Source organism: Aquarana catesbeiana, linkage group LG06 (genome assembly GCF_042186555.1).
Source record: "Aquarana catesbeiana isolate 2022-GZ linkage group LG06, ASM4218655v1, whole genome shotgun sequence".
Lineage (NCBI taxonomy): Eukaryota > Metazoa > Chordata > Amphibia > Anura > Ranidae > Aquarana > Aquarana catesbeiana.
In genome coordinates this window covers 16,776,137-16,792,456 of record NC_133329.1, presented here as the reverse complement: position 1 = coordinate 16,792,456, position 16,320 = coordinate 16,776,137, and the positions used below count along the sequence as shown (strand labels likewise).

The following is a 16,320-nucleotide window of genomic DNA, read 5'->3' as shown; positions in this document are numbered from 1 at the left end:
GTTGGGAGCATATCCTGATACAATCGTGTATACAACAGTATTCATGGTACAAACCAAAACAATATACCGCCCCTTAGGATCTGTGATAATGTCCTGTAAAGAAAATGCAACTGTATTCTTAATTGCTATGAGAACACCATTGTGTTTCGCTTTGGTGGCCGAGAAATGGGTTTCCTGTATACATTGAACGTCCCCTTTTAGTCTCTGGGCTTCGGACCACATGAGTTTGCACTTAAAAGGGCTATTCAAACCCTTAACGTTGAGGGAAACAAACTTGATAGTCATCGAAAATCAAAACGCAGTCAGCAGACGTTCTTTGTACAGACTTATGAGGAGGAGCTGTCTCTTTCACAGAAGTTTTTGGTGCATTAACGGGTTGTACTTACAAGAAGTACAAGTTCTACACGTTCAGTAGAGAGGAAATGGTGCCATCTATTGGGGAAGATAGGTGCAACCAGCAAATGGTTGGATGGATAGAGTATTGAAACTGTGATATTCAAGCAAAAAATGGGTAATGCGTGGTGAGTAGTAGCACATATAGTCAATCATCTGGATACAGCAAGTGAGGACAACTAAGAGAAAAAAACAATAAAAATGTAAAATGAAGTCCAGAGCCTTTTACGGAATCCAGAGGCAGTTTAAACTGCTTGACATTTGAGGGCGAACAACCCACACCAACATAGCGATACGGACTTTGTTCCTGGGTTTCTAGAGAATTATATGACTCCAAGGACCGCTTTCAGTAGAAATCTGCGAGGTACTTGTATGATAAATTTCCTGGAAGGTTCATGACCATTCCTCACTTAGTTTAATTGGATCCCGGCGTTCTTCTTTCGGTTTGTCTGCTGGGAGAATCCGCCATTCTTTAAGAAATTGTAGGCCAGATTCTAGTGAGAATATGTTGACTGTCTTGTCCAGGTGCGTCACTGTTAGCTTGGATGGGGTCCCTCATCTGTAGGTGATGTTGTGGTTTCTTAGGGCTTTTGTGATAGTAAGGAGCTTTTTCCTATGCTGTATAATAACTTGCGATAGCTCAGTATACAGAGCAATGCCCGCAAATTGCCCGCTTAATTGTGGGTTTTTCCGTATGGCACGCATTGCATTTTCTTTGATATGATAGTAATGTATTCTTGCCAATAAGTCTTTCGGTACCGTATCACCGGTATCTGGTTTAGGCAATCTATTCGCTTGTCAGAAACCATGAATCAGACTGAGACAGAAGTACAGTTAACCACTTGACAACTGGGCACTTAAACCCCCTTCCTGCCCAGACCAATTTTCAGCTTTCAGCACTCTCACATTTTGAATGACAATTACTCAGTCATGTAATACTGTACCCAAATGAATTTTTTGTCCTTTTTTTCATACAAATAGAGCTTTCTTTTGGTGGTATTTGATCACCTCTGGGTTTTTTATTTTTTGCGCTATAAATGAAAAAAGACCGAAAATTTTGAAAAAAAACGCATTTTTCTTAGTTTCTGTGATAAAATTTTGCAAATTAGTAATTTTTCTTCATAAATTTTGGCCACAATTTATACTGCTACATATCTTTGGTAAAAATAACCCAAATTAGTGGATATTATTTGGTCCGTGTGAAAGTTAGAGAGTCTACAAACTATGGTGTAAATCATAAAAAATTGATCACACTTGATGTACTGACGGCCTATCTCATTTCTTGCAACCCGAACAAGTCAGGAAAGTACAAATACCCCCCAAATGACCCCTTTTTTGAAAGTAGACATTCCAAGGTATTTAGTAAGAGGCACGGTGAGGTTTTTGATGTTGTCATTTTTTCCCACAATTCTTTGCAAAATGAAGATTTTTTCCCCCCACAAAATTGTCATTGTAATAGGTTATTTTTCTCACATGGCATGTATATACCACAAATAACACCCCAAAATACATTCTGCTACTTCTCCTGAGTATTACGATACCACATGTGTGGGACTTTTTCACAGCCTGCCCACATAGAGAGGCCCAACATGCAGGGAGCGCCATCACGTATTCTAGGAGCATAAATTACACATCTAACTTGTTGACTACCTATTACATTTTTGAAGGCCCTGGAGCACCAGGACAATGACATGTGACACTGTCGTGGCACTGATGACAAATGGCACTGATACGTGGCACTGATGTGGCACTGATGACAGATGTCACTGATGTGGCACTGATGACAGATGGCACTAATACGTGGCACTGATGACAGATGGCACTAATACGTGGCACTGACAGATGGCACTAATATGTGTCACTGATGACACGTGACACTGATGAGAGATGGCACTAATATGTGGCACTGATGACACGTGGCAGTGATGACAGATGGCATTGATGACAGATGGCACTAATACGTGGCACTGACGACACATGACACTGATGAAAGATGACACTAATATGTGGCACTGATGACAGATGGCACTAATACGTGGCACTGATGACAGATGGCACTAATACGTGGCACAGATGACACTGATGAGAGATGGCACTGATACGTGGCACTGATGACACTGATGACAGATGGCACTGATATGTGGCACTGATGACACGTGACACTGATGACAGATGGCACATGACACTGACAGGTGGCACTGATGACAGATGGCACTATGTGGCACTGATGACAGATGGCACTTATACGTGGCACTGGGGACAGATGGCAGGGACATGACAGTGGGGACAGATGGCAGGGACATGACAGTGGGGACAGATGGCAGGGACATGACAGTGGGGACAGATGGCAGGGACATGACAGCAGGGACAGATGGCAGGGACATGACAGCAGGGACAGATGGCAGGGACATGACAGCAGGGACAGATGGCAGGGACAGGTGGCAGTGGGAACACTTTTATTTTTTCACTTACCGCCGCAGCGGTTCGCTCTCCCTCCTCACACGCTGTCTCTGTGTGAGGAGGGAGAGCCGGCGATGAGAGAGGATCTCATATGTTTACATATGAGATCGTCTCTCATTGGCACCACCGATTGTGCTGAAAACGGCCGCTATGATTGGCCGTTTTCAGCGATCTGTGACTGGCTGTGTCTAAGGGACACGGCCAGCACAGAACTTTCCTGATGCGTGCCCACGGGAGCGCGCAATACGGAAGTAAACAGAAGAACATCCAGGGACGGCCTCCCGGCAGTTAGCGTCCGCGCTGCAGCGTCTTTCGGCTATAGCGTGGGCGCGAAGAGGTTAAATCACGCTTGTTTAATAACAATAAAAAAAGTAAACAGAGTAAACGTAGTCAAAACATAGCCAGAGTTCAGGAACCGGAACAGATAGTCAGACAAGCCAAAATGTCAGGCAGCCAGAGAGGAGCGTAGTAGAACAGCGAGCAGGATCTGGAGGCAGAAGGAATGTCAGCCAAGCAAGTCTTTACCAGGAACACAGGAGAGAGTCTCTAGGGATGTGACCAAGGCATAGGCAGAGGTCATCTGGGCTGAACGGCTTAAGTAGGCAGAACTGATGAGCAGGATATCATCAACAGCTGAGTAGCTGTGGAGAGAAAGGAGCTGACAATTAGCCGACAGCTGAACAGCCAGCTTTGAGAAGGAAGGGCTGAGCCCAACCCTGACAGCACTCTGTTGATTATCAGTTCTATATCAGTCGCATTGGGCACTAGTAAGTGTAGCAATTGGCGTATGTAGCCTGTCTAATCAGCGGCAGAAATGGACTCTGGAATGTCACGGAATTTAATATTGTTCCTGCGTGAGCGATCTTCCATATCCGCCAGTTTAGGCGCTATTCTCTGTATGTCATTTTATTATACTTTGTATGCATCCACAAGATGATTGTGAGCAGAGAGGGCATCCTCCATTTTGTGTTCTGTGTGTGACATTCTTTGCTGCAGATCATGCACAGAAGCCTTGATAGGTTTCAGCATATTCACCATGTCAATGTGCAGGGAGTCTCTCAGGGAAATCAGCATGTCTTTCATATTAGTCATTGACACGGGCTGAGAAGATGAAGGGAAGTGCTCAAGAGGGGTCTGGATGGAATGCTCTGCAGCATTCTCTTCCATATCAGAATCCTCTGCTTGCTGGGCTCCTTTAGCTTTTTTAAAATATAGATGGGCTGCGGGTAGATGGGCTGTCAGGGGGAGAGATGTCAGTGTCCCCTGTGTTTGCACAGTGTATGGCCGTACATACCAAAGTAGATGATCTGCTGGAGTCTGAGGAGTGCTCTCCTTCCTCGGCAGGCCGCGTGTGTGCTTCGGCGCCATCTTGGTACACCCGTCCGTTTGTGGTGGGGTAATAATCTGTCAGTTTCTGCGGGGCTAGGCGCTTTGAGCCCCATTTGTGGATAGCACCTAGTGCTGCATCTTCCAGGGAAGCCATAGGTAGTCGCTGGGAGTACCTCCATTGCTGGGTATCATAGCTTGTCGGTGGCTTGGAGCAGGAGCTCAGCTAGCAGGCAGCCGTTTCCTCGCTGGCCAGACACGCCCCTGGCAGATTTTTTTTTAAGGGAAGTATCTGCCCTCCTAAATTAGCCCCGCCCCTGAAACGCATTGCCCGTACATGCAAATTTTGTTTGAACTATTTGAATGGAAAAAATATTTTTGGACTCTAGATTTCTGGTGTGATGCATTCTCTGTGCCTTGTCAATTCCAGGAAACTTCACCCCCATTGGAAAGAAAGTTGAATGGAGAGACAATTACAAGACTATGATGGGGGCCCTCGAAGATACTGAACCAAATTTCTCAGACTTTATTGTCCCCATCTTTGTGTACAGGTAAGTGATTCTTGTGTTAGATGAGGCATCCTTGGAGCAGATTGGTTTCCAGGAATTAGATGGTGGGCTGATCTAATGATATATTTGCTGGTGATATGTTCAGAACTGAAGGTGACCATGTTTATTTTTTTTTTGGTATTTACAAGAAAATCTTATGGTTTGGGGTCAACATTATTTTCTTTAATTACTGTTAAGCATGTATATTTCTGTTCTCTAATTTTTTCTGGTGATCCCCCTAACAAGAGTACTTCCTGACATAGTGTAAGAGATACCGAGTGCAGGTATCCAGCATCAGCAGGGATGACCAGTTCAGTGTAGCTATACTTGGGAAACTGGAATCAGACTGATTATGGTTGGAATGAAGTTTATTAACCACTTAAGGACCACCCTATAGCAGATATATTGCTACAGGGCGGCCCTCCTGTGCAGAATCACATATATATAGTTACATAGTTACATAGTTACATAGTTACATAGTTAGTCAGGTTGAAAAAAGACACAAGTCCATCTAGTTCAACCAAAAAAACAAATACAATCCCATATACACAATCCTTCATCCACAGTTGATCCAAAGGGAGGCAAAAAACCCCAGCAAAGCATGCTCCACTATGGGAATGTTTGACCATTCTTCCATTATGAGGTCAGGCATCGATGTTGGACAAGAAGTCTCCACTCTAATTCATCCCAAAAAGTGTTCTATCAGGTTGAGGTCAGGACTCCGTGCAGGCCAGTCAAGTTCCTCCACCCCAAACTCACTCATCCATGTCTTTAGGGACCTTGCTTTGTGCACTGGTGCGCAGTGTTGTGGAAAATTTTATATTAATGTATTGTCATAAGAGTCTCCCAGTGTCTGTCCTCTTGCAGCCCGCTCTAAAGAGATGACCGGGGTAGACTGACGCTGGTTGAGATCCGTTTGGTAGTGAAAAGCTCTTTGGGGATGTAGAGAAATGTTTGCAGAGTGGGGACATGTCCGCCAGCTAAGGGCCCCTGTGCGATGCACAGAACGATCGTCTGGTGGGGGTGTGTTCACTCTGCAAAGACATTATTGGTTTAACGAGTGTGCTCTCATGTTGCCCCTGTGTGCCTGATCAACACATTTGTGGCCCAATAAGTGTACGCCTGCTGATAATCTCTCATCCACAAAGACAGTAGAATAATCCAGGTATACATTGTTCTCTGGAACAATGTATAATAGGGATTTCTATCAATGGAAATACGGGAGTCTTTTGGGTTCTGGTTGGAGACAGAGTCAATATTTGAAAGCCATGTGGCTTCTAAAAACATGCATGCACCCTGTCTCTGCTCAGACACACCCATAAGACTCCTGTAGTCATTGTTCATTGGTTGTTGCATTTTCCTGTGTTGTTAAATCCTTATATGGCCATTCACATCCTGTGAGGTCATATCCTGTGAGGTCACAAGCTTTGTAAGAGGTGTTTGGCTGTTGGAAGCCGAACCCTCGAGTTTTTGGTACTTCCTGTTATACTAATAAAGAGTGAGCACACGGCTGAGGAGTCAGTGTGATCTTGGATCTGGAAGCGTGAGGTTGTGTCTATTTGGGAGCATGGGGAACACACCAGAGGAGGGGCTACATCAGAAGGAGAGACATATGATCAAAAGGTGAGATGCATTTATATCATTAGACAAAATTGTTATATATGATTAGAAACAGGAGATTTGGCTGTGTGCTCTGCGTACAACCAAATTTCCCTGACAGCAGTCATGTTGGAACAGGAAGGGGCCATCCCTAAACTGTTCCCACAAAGTTGGGAGCATGAAATTGCCCAAAATGTCTTGATATTTCCTTCACTGGATCTAAGGGGCCAAGCCCAACCCATGAAAACAACCCCACACCCCCCTGAAAAAATTATTTGGACAAGTGCACAAAGCAAGGTCCATAAAGACATGGATGAGGGTTTGGGGTGGAGGAACTTGACTGGCCTGCACAGAGTCCTGACCTAAACCCAAGCCTTCTCATCAACCATCAGTTCCAGACCTCACAAATGCACTTCTAGACGAATGGTCAAACATTCCCATAGACACACTTCCAGGAAGAGTTGAAGCTGTTATAGCTGCAAAGGGTGGGCCAATTCAATATTGAACCCTACAGACTTATGCCCCGTACACGCGGTTGGACTTTGTTCGGACATTCCGACAACAAAATCCTAGGATTTTTTCCGACGGATGTTGGCTCAAACTTGTCTTGCATACACACGGTCACACAAAGTTGTCGGAAAATCCGATCGTTCTATACGCGGTGACGTAAAACACGTACGTCGGGACTATAAACGGGGCAGTGGCCAATAGCTTTCATCTCTTTATTTATTCTGAGCATGCGTGGCACTTTGTCCGTTGGATTTGAGTACACACGATCGGAAGTTCCGACAACGGATTTTGTTGTCGGAAAATTTTATAGCCTGCTCTCAAACTTTGTGTGTCAGAAAAGCCGATGGAAAATATGAGATGGAGCCCACGCACGGTCAGAATTTCCGACAACAAGGTCCTATCACACATTTTCCGTCTGAAAATCCGACCGTGTGTACGGGGCATTAGACTGGGATGTCATTAAAGTTCATGTGTGTGTAAAGGCAGGCGTCCCAATACTTTGGATAATATAGTTTACCATCCCAGCAGCTAGCATCTGGTTGAGCATAATTACTTTGATCTGCTGGCTGCTGGGAGACACCTGCTGGTGAACACCAGGACTATGCCCTGTAGCTCTGGGGACCACAGTGCCACTAACACCGAGATAGAGAGCACTGACACCAACACCGAGATAGAGAGCACTGACACCAGCACCGAGACAGAGCACACTGACACCAGCACCGAGACAGAGCGCACTGACTCCAGCACCGAGACAGAGCGCACCGAGACAGAGCGCACAGAGATAGAGCGCACCGACACCAGCACCGAGATAGAGATCCCAGACACCAGCACCGAGATAGAGTGCACTGACACCGGCACTGAGATAGAGAGCACTGACACCAGCATGGAGATAGAGAGCACTGACACCAGCACCGAGATAGAGAGCACTGACACCAGCTCCGAGATAGAGAGCACTGACACCAGCTCCGAGATAGAGAGCACTGACACCAGCTCCGAGATAGAGAGGACTAACACCAGCACTGAGATATAGAGCACTAATACCAGCACCGAGATAGAGAGCAATGAGATAGAGAGCACTGAGATAGAGAGCACTGAGATAGAGAGCACTGACACCAGCACTGAGGTAGAGAGCACTGACACCAGCACTGAGATAGAGAGCACTGACACCAGCACTGAGATAGAGAGCACTGACACCAGCACTGAGATAGAGAGCACTGACACCAGCACTGAGATAGAGAGCACTGACACCAGCACCGAGATAGAGAGCACTGACACCAGCACTGAGATATAGAGCACTAATACCAGCACCGAGATAGAGAGCACCGAGATACAGAGCACTGAGATAGAGAGCACTGAGATAGAGAGCACTGACACCAGCACTGAGGTAGAGAGCACTGACACCAGCACTGAGATAGAGAGCACTGACACCAACACTGAGATAGAGAGCACTGACACCAGCACTGAGATAGAGATCCCAGACACCAGCACTGAGATAGTGATCCCAGACACCAACACTGAGATAGAGAGCACTGACACCAGCATGGAGATAGAGAGCACTGACACTAGCATGGAGAAAGAGAGCACTGACACCAGCACCGAGATAGAGAGCACTGACACCAACACTGAGATAGAGAGCACTGACTCCAGCACCAAGATAGAGAGCACTGACAGCAGCACTGAGATATAGAGCACTGACAATAGCACTGAGATAGAGAGCACTGACACCAGCACTGAGATAGAGAGCACCGAGATAGAGAGCACCGAGATAGAGAGCACTGACTCCAACACTGAGATAGAGCGCACTGACAACAGCACCCAGATAGAGAGCACTGACACCAGCACTGAGATAGAGAGCACTGACACCAGCACCGAGATAGAGAGCACTGACACCACCACTGAGATAGAGCACACTGACAACAACACCCAGATAGAGAGCACCGAAACCAGCACTGAGGTAGAGAGCACTGACACCAGCTCCGAGATAGAGAGCACTGACACCAGCACTGAGATAAAAAGCACAGACACCAGCACTGAGATACAGAGCACTGACACTAGCACCGAGATAGAGAGCAGTGAGATAGAGAGCACGGAGATAGAGAGCACTGAGATAGAGCGCACTGAGATAGAGCGCACTGAGATAGAGCGCACTGATACCAGCACTGAGAAAGAGAGCACTGACACCAGCACTGAGATAGAGAGCACTGACACCAGCACTGAGATAGAGAGCACTGACACCAGCACTGAGATAGAGAGCACTGACACCAGCACCGAGATAGAGAGCACTGACACCAACACTGAGATAGAGAGCACTGACACCAGCACTGAGATAGAGATCCCAGACACCAGCACTGAGATAGAGATCCCAGACACCAACACTGAGATAGAGAGCACTGACACCAGCATGGAGATAGAGAGCACTGACACTAGCATGGAGAAAGAGAGCACTGACACCAGCACCGAGATAGAGAGCACTGACACCAACACTGAGATAGAGAGCACTGACTCCAGCACCAAGATAGAGAGCACTGACAGCAGCACTGAGATATAGAGCACTGACACCAGCACTGAGATAGAGAGCACTGACACCAGCACTGAGATAGAGAGCACCGAGATAGAGAGCACCGAGATAGAGAGCGCTGACTCCAACACTGAGATAGAGCGCACTGACAACAGCACCCAGATAGAGAGCACTGACACCAGCACTGAGATAGAGAGCACTGACACCAGCACCGAGATAGAGAGCACCGACACCACCACTGAGATAGAGCACACTGACAACAGCACCCAGATAGAGAGCACCGAAACCAGCACTGAGGTAGAGAGCACTGACACCAGCTCCGAGATAGAGAGCACTGACACCAGCACTGAGATAAAAAGCACTGACACCAGCACTGAGATACAGAGCACTGACACTAGCACCGAGATAGAGAGCAGTGAGATAGAGAGCACGGAGATAGAGAGCACTGAGATAGAGCGCACTGAGATAGAGCGCACTGAGATAGAGCGCACTGAGATAGAGCGCACTGACACCAGCACCGAGATAGAGAGAACTGACACCAGCACTGAGATAGAGAGCACTGACACCAGCACCGAGATAGAGAGAACTGACACCAGCACTGAGATAGAGAGCACTGACACCAGCACTGAGATAGAGAGCACTGACACCAGCACTGAGATAGAGAGCACTGATACCAGCACGGACATAGAGAGCACTGACTCCAACACTGAGATAGAGCACACTGACAACAGCACTGAGATAGAGAGCACTGGCACCAGCACTGAGATCGAGAACACTGACACCAGCACCGAGATAGAGAGCACTGAGATAGAGCACACTGACAGCAGCACTGAGATAGAGAGCACTGACACCAACACTGAGATAGATAGCACTGACTCCAGCACTGAGATAGAGAACACTGACACCAGCATTGAGATAGAGAGCACCGAGATAGAGAGCACTGAGATAGAGAGCACTGAGATAGAGAGCACTGACAGCAGCACTGAGATAGATAGCACCGACACCAGCACTGAGATAGAGAGCAATGACACCAGCATTGAGATACAGAGCACTGACACCAGCACCGAGTTAGAGAACACTGACACCAGCACCGAAATAGAGAGCACTGAGATAGAGCACACTGACAGCAGCAATGAGATAGAGAGCATTGACACCAGCACTGAGATATAGGGCACTGACACCAGCACTGAGATAGAGAGCACTGACACCAGCACCAAAATAAAGAGCAATGACACCAGCACTGAGATAGAGAGCATTGACTCCAACACTGAGATAGAGAGCACTGACACCAGCACCGAGTTAGAGAGCACTGACACAAGCACTGAGATAGAGAGCACTGACACCAGCACCGAGATAGAGCGCACTGACACCAGCACCGAGATAGAGCGCACTGACACCAGCACCGAGATAGAGCGCACTGACACCAGCACCGAGATAGAGAACACTGACACCAGCACCGAGATAGAGAACACTGACACCAGCACCGAGATAGATAACACTGACACCAGCACTAAGATAGAGAACACTGACACCAGCACGGGGAATAGAGAGCACTGACACCAGCACCGAGATAGAAAGCACTGACACCAGCACCGAGATAGAGAGCACTGACACCAGCACTGAGATAGAGAACACTGACCACAGCACTGAAATATAGAGCACGGACACCAGCACTGAGATAGAGAGCACTGAGATAGAGAGCACCAAGATAGAGAGCACTGACACCAACACCGAGATAGAGAGCACCGACACTAGCACTGAGGTAGAGAGCACTGACACCAGCACTGAGATATAGAGCACTGACACCAGCACCGAGATAGAGAACACCGACACCAGCACCGAGATAGAGAGCACCAAGATAGAGAGCACTGACACCAGCACTGAGGTAGAGAGCACTGACACCAGCATTGAGATAGAGAGCACTGACACCAGCACTGAGATAGAGAGCACTGACACCAGCACTGAGATAGAGAGCACTGAACTGACACCAGCACGGAGATAGAGAGCACTGACTCCAGCACTGAGATAGAGCGCACTGACTCCAGCACCCAGATAGAGAGCACCGACACCAACACTGAGATAGAGAGCACAGACACCAGCACCAAGATAGAGAACACTGACACCAGCACCGAGATAGAGAGCACTGAGATAGAGAGCACTGAGATAGAGAGCACTGAGATAGAGAGCAGTCCAACACTGAGATAGAGGGCACTGACACCAGCACTGAGGTAGAGAGCACTGACACCAGCACCGAGATAGAGAGCCCTGACACCGGCACCAAGATAGAGAGTCCTGACACCGGCACCGAGATAGAGAACACTGACACCAGCACTAAGATAGAGAACACTGACACCAGCACTAAGATAGAGAACACTGACACCAGCACAGAGATAGAGAGCACTGACACAAGCACTGAGATAGAGAGCACTGACACCAGCACCAAGATAGAGAGCACTGACACCAGCACCGAGATAGAGAGCACTGACTCCAACACTGAGATAGAGAGCACTGACACCAGCACCAAAATAGAGAGCACTGACACCAGCACTGAGATAGAGAGCATTGACTCCAACAATGAGATAGAGAGCACTGACACCAGCACTGAGATAGAGAGCACTGACACCAGCACCGAGATAGAGCGCACTGACACCAGCACCGAGATAGAGCGCACTGACACCAGCACCGAGATAGAGCGCACTGACACCAGCACCAAGATAGAGAACACTGACACCAGCACCGAGATAGAGAACACTGACACCAGCACCGAGATAGAGAACACTGACACCAGCACTAAGATAGAGAACACTGACACCAGCACGGGGAATAGAGAGCACTGACACCAGCACCGAGATAGAAAGCACTGACACCAGCACCGAGATAGAGAGCACTGACACCAGCACTGAGATAGAGAACACTGACCACAGCACTGAAATATAGAGCACGGACACCAGCACTGAGATAGAGAGCACTGAGATAGAGAGCACCAAGATAGAGAGCACTGACACCAACACCGAGATAGAGAGCACCGACACTAGCACTGAGGTAGAGAGCACTGACACCAGCACTGAGATATAGAGCACTGACACCAGCACCGAGATAGAGAACACCGACACCAGCACCGAGATAGAGAGCACCAAGATAGAGAGCACTGACACCAGCACTGAGGTAGAGAGCACTGACACCAGCATTGAGATAGAGAGCACTGACACCAGCACTGAGATAGAGAGCACTGACACCAGCACTGAGATAGAGAGCACTGAACTGACACCAGCACGGAGATAGAGAGCACTGACTCCAGCACTGAGATAGAGCGCACTGACTCCAGCACCCAGATAGAGAGCACCGACACCAGCACTGAGATAGAGAGCACAGACACCAGCACCAAGATAGAGAACACTGACACCAGCACCGAGATAGAGAGCACTGAGATAGAGAGCACTGAGATAGAGAGCACTGAGATAGAGAGCAGTCCAACACTGAGATAGAGGGCACTGACACCAGCACTGAGGTAGAGAGCACTGACACCAGCACCGAGATAGAGAGCCCTGACACCGGCACCAAGATAGAGAGTCCTGACACGGCACCGAGATAGAGAACACTGACACCAGCACTAAGATAGAGAACACTGACACCAGCACTAAGATAGAGAACACTGACACCAGCACAGAGATAGAGAGCACTGACACCAGCACTGAGATAGAGAGCCCTGACACAAGCACTGAGATAGAGAGCCCTGACACCAGCACTGAGATAGAGCGCACTGACACCAGCACCGAGATAGAGAACACTGACACCAGAACTGAGATATAGAGCACTGACACCAGCACTGAGATATAGAGCACTGACACCAGCACCAAAATAGAGAGCACTGACACCAGCACCGAGATAGAGAACACTGACACCAGAACTGAGATGTAGAGCACTGACACCAGCACTGAGATATAAAGCACTGACACCAGCACCAAAATAGAGAGCACTGACACCAGCACCGAGATAGAGAGCACTGACACCAGCACTGAGATAGAGAGCACTGACACCAGCACGGAGATATAGAGCACTGACACCAGCACTGAGATAGAGAGCACTGACACCAGCACCGAGATAGAGAGCACCGAGATAGAGAGCACCGAGATAGAGAGCACTGACACCAGCACCGAGATAGAGAGCACTGACTCCAACACCGAGATAGAGAGCACTGACACCAGCACTGAGATAGAGAGCACTGACACCAGCACGGAGATAGAGAGCACTGACACCAGCACCAAGATAGAGAACACTGACACCAGCACCGAGATAGAGAGCGCTGAGATAGAGAGCACTGAGATAGAGAGCACTGAGATAGATAGCACTGACACCAGCACTGAGATAGAGAGCAGTTACTCCAACACTGAGATAGAGGGCACTGACACCAGCACCGAGGTAGAGAGCACTGACACCAGCACCGAGGTAGAGAGCACTGACACCAGCACTAAGATAGAGAACACTGACACCAGCACTAAGATAGAGAACACTGACACCAGCACTAAGATAGAGAACACTGACACCAGCACAGAGATAGAGAACACTGACACCAGCACAGAGATAGAGAACACTGACACCAGCACCGAGATAGAGAACACTGACACCAGCACCGAGATAGAGAGCACTGACACCAGCACCGAGATAGAGAGCACTGACACCAGCACCGAGATAGAGCGCACTGACACCAGCACAGAGATAGAGAGCACTGACACCAGCACTGAGATAGAGAGCCCTGACACCAGCATTGAGATAGAGAGCCCTGACACCAGAACTGAGATATAGAGCACTGACACCAGCACTGAGATATAGAGCACTGACACCAGCACCAAAATAGAGAGCACTGACACCAGCACCGAGATAGAGAGCACTGACACCAGCACTGAGATAGAGAGCACTGACACCAGCACTGAGATAGAGAGCACCGAGATAGAGAGCACTGACTCCAACACAGAGATAGAGAGCGCTGATTCCAACACCGAGATAGAGAGCACTGACACCAGCACCGAGATAGAAAGCACTGACTCCAGCACCGAGATAGAGAGCGCTGACTCCAACACCGAGATAGAGAGCACTGACACCAGCACTGAGATAGAGAGCACTGACAACAGCACGGAGATAGAGAGCACTGACAACAGCACGGAGATAGAGAGCACTGACTCCAACACTGTGATAGAGCACACTGACACCAGCACCGAGATAGAGAGCACTGAGATAGCACGCACTGACAGCAGCACTGAGATAGAGAGCACTGACACCAACACTGAGATAGATAGCACTGACTACAGCACTGAGATAGAGAACACTGACACCAGCATTGAGATAGAGAGCACCGAGATAGAGAGCACTGAGATAGAGAGCACTGACAGCAGCACTGAGATAGATAGCACCGACACCAGCACTGAGGTAGAGAGCACTGACACCAGCATTGAGATACAGAGCACTGACACCAGCACCGAGTTAGAGAACACTGACACCAGCACCGAAATAGAGAGCACTGACACCAGCACCGAGATAGAGTGCACTGACACAAGCACCGAGATAGAGAGCACTGACACCAGCACCGAGATAGAGAGTCCTGACACCAGCACTGAGATAGAGCACACAGATACTGGCACTGATATAGAGCGCACAGATGCTGGCACCAAGATAGAGAGCACTAAGATAGAGAGCACCAAGATAGAGAGCACTGACACCAGAACTGAGATATAGAGCACTGACACCAGCACTGAGATAGAAAACACTGACACCAGCACTGAGATAGAGAACACTGACACCAGCACGGGGATAGAGAGCACTGACACCAGCACCGAGATAGAAAGCACAGACACCAGCACCGAGATAGAGAGTCCTGACACCAGCACTGAGATAGAGCGCACAGATACTGGCACTGAGATAGAGCGCACTGACACCAGCACTGAGATAGAGCGCACAGATACTGGCACCAAGATAGAGAGCACTGACACCAGCACTGAGATAGAGAGCACTGACCACAGCACTGAAATATAGAGCACTGACACCAGCACTGAGATAGAGAGCACTGAGATAGAGAGCACCAAGATAGAGAGCACTGACACCAGAACTGAGATATAGAGCACTGACACCAGCACTGAGATAGAGAGCACTGACACCAACACCAAGATAGAGAGCACCGACACTAGCACTGAGGTAGAGAGCACTGACACCAGCACCGAGATAGAGAGCACTGACACCAGCAATGAGATAGAGAGAACTGACACCAGCACCGAGATAGAGAACACTGACACCAGCACTGAGATAGAGAGCACTGACTCCAGCACCGAGATAGAGAGCACTGACAACAGCACCGAGATAGAGAGCACTGACAACAGCACCGTGATAGAGAACACTGACACCAGCACTGAGATAGAGAGCACTGACACCAACACTGAGATAGATAGCACTGACTACAGCACTGAGATAGAGAACACTGACACCAGCATTGAGATAGAGAGCACCGAGATAGAGAGCACTGAGATAGAGAGCACTGACAGCAGCACTGAGATAGATAGCACCGACACCAGCACTGAGGTAGAGAGCACTGACACCAGCATTGAGATACAGAGCACTGACACCAGCACCGAGTTAGAGAACACTGACACCAGCACCGAAATAGAGAGCACTGACACCAGCACCGAGATAGAGTGCACTGACACAAGCACCGAGATAGAGAGCACTGACACCAGCACCGAGATAGAGAGTCCTGACACCAGCACTGAGATAGAGCGCACAGATACTGGCACTGATATAGAGCGCACAGATGCTGGCACCGAGATAGAGAGCACTAAGATAGAGAGCACCAAGATAGAGAGCACTGACACCAGAACTGAGATATAGAGCACTGACACCAGCACTGAGATAGAAAACACTGACACCAGCACTGAGATAGAGAACACTGACACCAGCACGGGGATAGAGAGCACTGACACC

General features: G+C 48.4%; 1 protein-coding gene across 2 annotated transcripts in view; it reads left to right on the top strand.

The window, feature by feature from the left end:
• LOC141148187 (uncharacterized) overlaps window positions 1-16,320 on the top strand; it is an 82,803-nt gene that overhangs the window by 21,801 nt on the left and 44,682 nt on the right. For both annotated transcript variants that reach the window (XM_073635385.1, XM_073635386.1), the window contains exon 2: window positions 4,610-4,730. In XM_073635385.1, coding sequence (XP_073491486.1) covers window positions 4,610-4,730 — 121 coding nt within the window. The remainder of the gene's footprint in view (window positions 1-4,609; window positions 4,731-16,320) is intronic.